Source organism: Giraffa tippelskirchi, chromosome 12, assembly GCF_054371585.1.
Source record: "Giraffa tippelskirchi isolate mGirTip1 chromosome 12, T2T-mGirTip1v1.2.pri, whole genome shotgun sequence".
NCBI classification, from domain to species: domain Eukaryota; kingdom Metazoa; phylum Chordata; class Mammalia; order Artiodactyla; family Giraffidae; genus Giraffa; species Giraffa tippelskirchi.
Genome location: NC_137286.1, coordinates 46,825,051 through 46,831,437, shown reverse-complemented (window position 1 = coordinate 46,831,437; position 6,387 = coordinate 46,825,051). Strand labels below are relative to the sequence as shown.

Below are 6,387 nucleotides of genomic sequence, written 5' to 3'. Positions count from 1 at the left end.
TGCGGGACGTGTCCTAAACAACCCACTGCATGGATGAGGCTCTTCAGGTGAGGTTAAGAACCTAAAGGATTCATTCCAGGCTCATCCAACTCCAAACATCCTTCTGTTTCCTTCCTTCCTTTTCCTCTTTCCTCCTGTTTGGTTTGCCCACATCCTATTTTGCCTGTTGCAAGTAAGATGTTGGCCTCACCCACCACTTTCGTTAAGTAAAGCAGTCTGGCATTGACCTCGGAGAGACAGCTATGAGTGGTCCTGACGAGAGATCTTAGCTTCCTGCCCAGGAATTGAACCTGGGTAGCCTGGATGAAAACTAAGACTCCTCGCCACCAGGGGCTGAAGGCTAGAAGAAAAGTGGCCCTGCTCTTTTCCTCGTTTGAAAGCAAGAACGTTTCAAGAAGGCAAAAATCGTAAAAACAGGCACATAGTTTATTATTAGAGACACAGCATAACACGTGGGAAAACACACAGAGAAACAGTTTTTTTTATTTAAGTCAGAAGGAGGCCAGAAATATACACTTGGAGAGGAGTGCAATAGGAGGTGATTTATGTTGCTTACATAGGATAATCCTTCAAGGTCTTTGTTTACATTTGACCAAGATGTGTACGCAACTTTTTGCTAAGATGAATCCCAATGCAGAAGCCTGTGGGTGCACATCCACACTTATTATGGGGTGCCGCCCTTTTTCTTTTTGAACCACAGGCTTCTGCACATGTGCAGACAGGGAAGTCTTCCTTGACCTTAGGAGTGGGCACCTTATCTCTGCTTTAACAGAGCTCAGCTTCTGTCACTAGCTTTGTCCTTGGAGTGTCTGGGTGAGAACAGAGCTTCAGTTTTAGCCCATTTGATAAACACCAGCTGTCCAGCCCAGGGGCCCATCTATCCCCTACCTCAGTAATAATCAATTTATGTCCTGTCCTTGGGCTATGTCATTCTTTTAAATGTTGTGCCCTGCCCGCCTCCCTCCTTCCCCTTCCACCCATCCCACACTCCCAAGAAAAATTTGAAAAGAAACTTTCTCTTTAAGAATAGGGTCACCCAGTAATTTTTGCCACCAAGACTAGAAAAAAAAATACCCATCCTAACATCACCTTTAAGGCTGGCAGTGGCCATTACTTCTTCCTGCAGAGGCCTGGGAACACTAAGGCAGGAGGGCCACAGGGATGCCTTTCACAAACATGCAGGCAGGTGTCTTCAAGACCATGAGATTTTTTTGATCGTTCATTTTGTAACTGAGCAGGACCATATGGGGGCTTCTTGGACCAGAAAGAAAGTGTTAGTCACTCAGTTGTGTCCGACTCTTTGCGACCCCATGGATTATAGCCCATAGGCTCCTCTGGGATTCTCCAAGCAAGAATACTGGAGATCCCTCCCTCAAATCTTCTGCTTTAGCTCCTTCTGAAGTACCTAGAAAACACTATCTGATGCACATTTCCAGAATTGTTTTACAGATGTGAAAAACCCTGAATGAATGTGAGACCTTAACCACTTCAAGAGCTGGACTGTAAAGAAAGCTGAGGGCCAAAGAATTGATGCTTTTGAACGGTGGTGTTGGAAAAGACGCTTGAGAGTCCCTTGGATCCCCAAGGAGATCAAACCAGTACATCCTAAAGGAAATCAGTCCTGAATATTCATTGGAAGGACTGATGCTGAAGCTGAAACTCCAATACTCTGGCCACCTGATGCAAATAGCTGACTTATTTGAAAAGACCCTGATGCTGGGAAAGATTGAAGGCAGGAAGAGAAGGGGACGACAGAGGATGAGATGGTTGGAGGGCATCACAGACTCAATGGATATGAGTTTGAGTAAACTTTGGGAGTTGGTGATGGACAGGAAAGCCTAATGTGCTGCAGTCCATGGGGTTGCAGGGTCAGACAAACTGAGCAATTAAACTGAACTAAACAGAACCACTTCAAGACCTTGAGCACACAGCCCCCAGGCCTCCTGGAGGTAAGGACTGATAACCAGAGCATTGCGTAGGAGCTGCTTGCTATCCTGAGACCCTCCTCCCTTACCTGGCCTTTAAATATGCTAATACTCTTAGGGGAGTTCAGGGCTTTTGGACATGAGCCACCTTTTTCCTCCCAGGATCCTGCAGTAAACCTTTCTTTCTACTCCAAATTCAGACATTCTGGTATTGTTTGGCCTTACAATGCATAAGGCACAAGAGCTTGCTTTCTATTACACTTGTTTGACATCCAGAGAGCAGATGGAATGGAAGGTATCCACCCCTGGCTTCCTCTAAGATACCTTCTAGGCAGCGGGTATTTAGTGAGCTTGCAAAAGTTCTGGAGCCAGTCTCAGGTGGGGCTGAGCAATCCAGATGGGGTCTCAAAATCCAGGGTCCCTGCTCTAAGCCTCCTGCCCACTGGAAATTACTGACCCCCTGAGTTTTGTTTTGCTTTTTTTTCAGTTAGAAGGGAAGAGCACTGTACACCGCCCACCACTGGGAGAAAGGGGACACAATCACTAGGTACCCACCACCACCCCAAACCACCCCACACACACACACCAACTAAGGCACCGCCAAGGGGACAGATGTGCCTTGGCAACGAGGCCCCTCCGGAGGCTCAGGGTGTGAACAGCCGCACAGAGGGCTGTGTGACGTGGAGTCAGCACCTTAGGAGGTGGGAGGGGGCGGTGGGCAGAGGAGGAAGGAGTCTCAGGTCCTGATGGATCAGAAGAAGGAAGATGGGGAGAGGTGGTCAGGACACAGGAGACGAGAAAACCAAGGATGACCAAAAAAGGAACAAAAAGCAGAAAATGAAGGAAAAATGAGAAAGAGGCAAAACAGAGTGTGGGCAACCACACAGAACAGGAAGGACACAGAGCAGAAGGAGGGAAGGAAACAGAAAGGAGAGTGAAATGAGTGGAGAAGGATGAGGAGGGAGAGAGGGGAGCCAGGGAGACGACATCAGACGACGTAATAGCTCCATAAGTGGAGGGAATCTGGAGCCCGTGAGTGGAGCCTGTCACTGACCAGGCAGCTCGCGATCACCAGGTCGGCCACGTAAAGCAGCAGGTTGATGGCTGTCAGGACGGCCACAGCCAGTCGCTGGTCCCAGTTGCACACGTAAGTAGTGAACTCATCTCTGCAGGTCATATCACTGGATCGCTGGGACAGGCCACCCAGCTCCTCACTGAACTGATAGAGCGGCCAGAGGACCAGAGCGCTGATGTAGAGGAGGATGGAAAACAGGGTCAGCCCAAGCTGGGAAACAGGGAAGCGGATGGGCAGCCAGTTGTCACAGTAGAGCAAGCCCAGCAGGATGGCCAGGGTCCCCAGGATGAAACAGGTGGAGTACACAGCCACGCACCACACCAGGGCCAGCTGGTGCATGTACAGGGAGGTGTTGCTGATGAAGGCGAAGATGATGCAAGCCACAAAGTTCTCCAGCAGCTTGAGCAGGCCATGCACCGTATGCACATAGGTGATGATCCTTCTGGGCCGGTGACCCACCCAAGTCCAGACAAACTCGGTTCCGTAAGCCGCAGCAGCGATGCAAGAGAATGCTGTGGCAGTGATGGCATGGTTCCGGTTGGGGCCCTGAGGCAAGAATGGGACGTAAGTAGTGGCAGAGATGATGGCGGTTGAGAAGCAGAAGAGGGCTGCATAGCAGGCGTAGTTGATGGGGAAGTTGTACCAGTGGGAGGAAAAGTGGGACCGGAGGTTAATGTATTCCACAATGATGATGAGGAGGGTCACAATGTAGCAGAAGCACCAGAAGAACATGAACCAGTTATCTACGCCCACCCGCTGAGTGCCCACACTGGCCACCAGGCAGGAGGCCACGCCAGTGGACAGCAGCTGCAGTAGGCGGACGGAGCAGCCCATGATGGTCCAGGAGCAAAGGCCTGGGGATGATGAAGTGGTGGGCATGGTGGTTCAGATGGTCAACTTGGTCACTGTCCCAGGCAAGCCCTGGCCTTCGCTGAGGACCCACGAGAGAAAGATCCAGTTCCAGAGGTGGATTAAGTCAGATGCCAGGGAAAGGCTCAGGGTCCTGTGATGGCTGAGGCTCAGGATCCGTGGAGTTAGAACCAGTGGCCCAGACACCTGGGTAACAGCACAGCCGCTCCAGAATGATTCTCCCCACGCATCACCCTTGGGCTTGTTGGGAGACTTGTCTTATCCGAAACCTCACAGCTGGGTTGGGTCTGGCATCAAACCGTGAACATTTTTTACCTCTTTGTGCTATGTGCCATTATCTACGGAGACACATGGTCCTTATCTGCAAGCCCAACCCTTCAAGGCTCTGAAAAATGTAGAAAAGTTTTTAAAAAGTCATTTGAAACAAATTTAATCTGAACAGACATGAGACAATTTATGGTCTTTATTTATTTCACTTAGTGTGAATGTTCAAAAATTTGGTTGAAGAAACACTACTGTGTTTGATTGAAAGGTGCTTTCAGACCCCAGTGGGGTATGAGGTCATATAGAGCAGATGCAACATGCCACCTGCCTAAAGGTGAAAAATTCTGAATTTTGGAGGGTATCTGACCCCAAGAATTTCATAAAAGGCATTATGGATTATGCTGCTAGCTCCATTTTACAGATAAGAAAGCTAATGCTTGGGGAGAAAAATGTCTATCCTAAGGTCCCATGCCTAGGAAGTGGGAACTTCAGATGAAAATGCCAAAGCTGTGAGTTTGAACCTTTTGTTCCACCATGCACATGTCAGCAGGGCCCTTGGTGGGAGCCCAGGACCAAAGCTCGAGGCTCTAGGACCCAGGACCCACCTTCAGGGCCACAGCTTCCTTCCACAGCAACCTGAAGACACTCGTGTCCCGGCCTGTCCTCCCTGCAGCATCACTAGAAGGAGCTGCCATCTGAGGGGACACAGCCCCACCTGGAGGAGGGCAGCTTCAGGGGTGAGCAGGGAGGAGCCATGGGGTGAGAGCAAGGCCGTGGGAACAAGATGACATGCGAGTAGGAACTGTTGTGAATTCTCCCCACCCTGGGGAATTTTGCCTTAACATGTGACTCTTCCCCGCAGGGAAAGGGAGACTCCAACCCAGCATGACACCAAAGTGAAGTGTCCTGGAGGAACCAAGAAACAAATGTTAAAATGCCAGCTTTTTAAGCTCCAAAGCTGCCATCCACGTGGTAATCTAACCCCTTTTAAGGGCAGGAGCTGAAATAGGAGGTACCTGCTAGATCCCTGGGAAGCAACAGCCCTGAGGATGCTCCTGGGACTGGGATGGGGGGCAGAGTGGAGATGATTGGGGGATTCCAGGGTCCCAGTGGCCCTGAGGCAGCCCAGTAGGCATCTTCTGACCCAGAAAGGATGCAGGCATGGAGCCAACCTCCCCCATGGAGGAGGGGCCTGGACTGGAACTGAGACAGGAGAACGGGGGCCTAAAAGGGTTTCAGGGCTGTGAAAGGGACATGTGGTCAGAGTGGCAGGGACCCTAGAGACCATGGACTTGACCAGGTCACCTGCCCAAGACAGTCCCGCCAGCCAGGGCTGCAGTCTTGCTCACACAGGGGCTCCTCCAGGGTCCAGTGTGTGGGGGGAGTGAGGCCCCTCCCAGCCCGCCCTCTCCTCAGGGACAGCTGCCCTGTTTCCAAGGGACTATTTGCTGAGAGCCCCAGGGCTGAAGGGCCAGCACCCTGAGCCCCAGCCAGCTTCCTGCCATCAGGCGTCTTGTCACCTTTGCTGATAATAAACCCTGGGACAAGCTGAGGCTGGAAAGAGAAACACAGAGCAAACCTGAGAACGTCCCTGGACTCACAAAGCTCCTTGAGCCCCAGTTGCCAGTGGAGCCCTGGAGCCTGCTGGCCTCCCAGAGGGCACTGCCAGTGTAGGGGCAGGGCACTGGGGTGAGGGAGTCTGGGGTGTATCATGCTGCCTGTTCCCCAGTTGCTCCCCCACCAACATCCCCAAAGTCACCCTTGATTCCACCTAAGGTTAAACGACAGCTTTGGATCCATTTGATGGCACAGGGAGGACTTGGGGAAGGAGAGGCATGGGGGTTCCTGCTGTGTGGCCCTGGGTAAGGCCTGTGCCCTCTCTGGGCCTCAGTTCCCCAACCTGGAAATCAGCAGGTTTGCCTGAGTCTCCCAGCAACCCCTCCTCCACTCTAATCTGTGAGCCTGGACATGGTGCCCCCGTCAGCGCACAACCTGGATGTGGCTGAGCCCTGCCTGCCCAGCAGCCTGGCCTGTGGACCGGAAGACGGTGAGCTGGGAAGGTCATGGCCAGGACAGGGGAAGGAGGAGGAGGTGCCAGAAGGACAGAGAAGGAGGAGGGAAGATGGACACTCAAAGTTACAAAGAGGTTCTGGAGCTTTGGCAGACACTGCATAGCTAAACGATCCTGAAGTTTCCTCACTTGTGCAATGGGCTTAATACCCTCTTTGTGTTAAATAATGAATAAAAACATGT

At 51.5% G+C, this 6,387-nt stretch overlaps 1 protein-coding gene across 1 annotated transcript; it reads right to left on the bottom strand.

The window, feature by feature from the left end:
• Positions 1 to 407: 407 nt before the first annotated feature.
• Positions 408 to 6,033, bottom strand: LOC145529179 (myeloid-associated differentiation marker-like). The gene has a single exon (XM_081549004.1). It carries the CDS (start codon positions 3,877 to 3,879, stop codon positions 2,914 to 2,916), a length of 966 nt encoding a protein of 321 aa, XP_081405130.1. The 5' UTR covers positions 3,880 to 6,033; the 3' UTR covers positions 408 to 2,913.
• Positions 6,034 to 6,387: the final 354 nt, after the last annotated feature.

Bases quoted from the DNA above. Each gene is read 5' to 3' on its own strand.
- LOC145529179 (XM_081549004.1), bottom strand. From the start codon at position 3,879: ATGCCCACCACTTCATCATCCCCAGGCCTTTGCTCCTGGACCATCATG.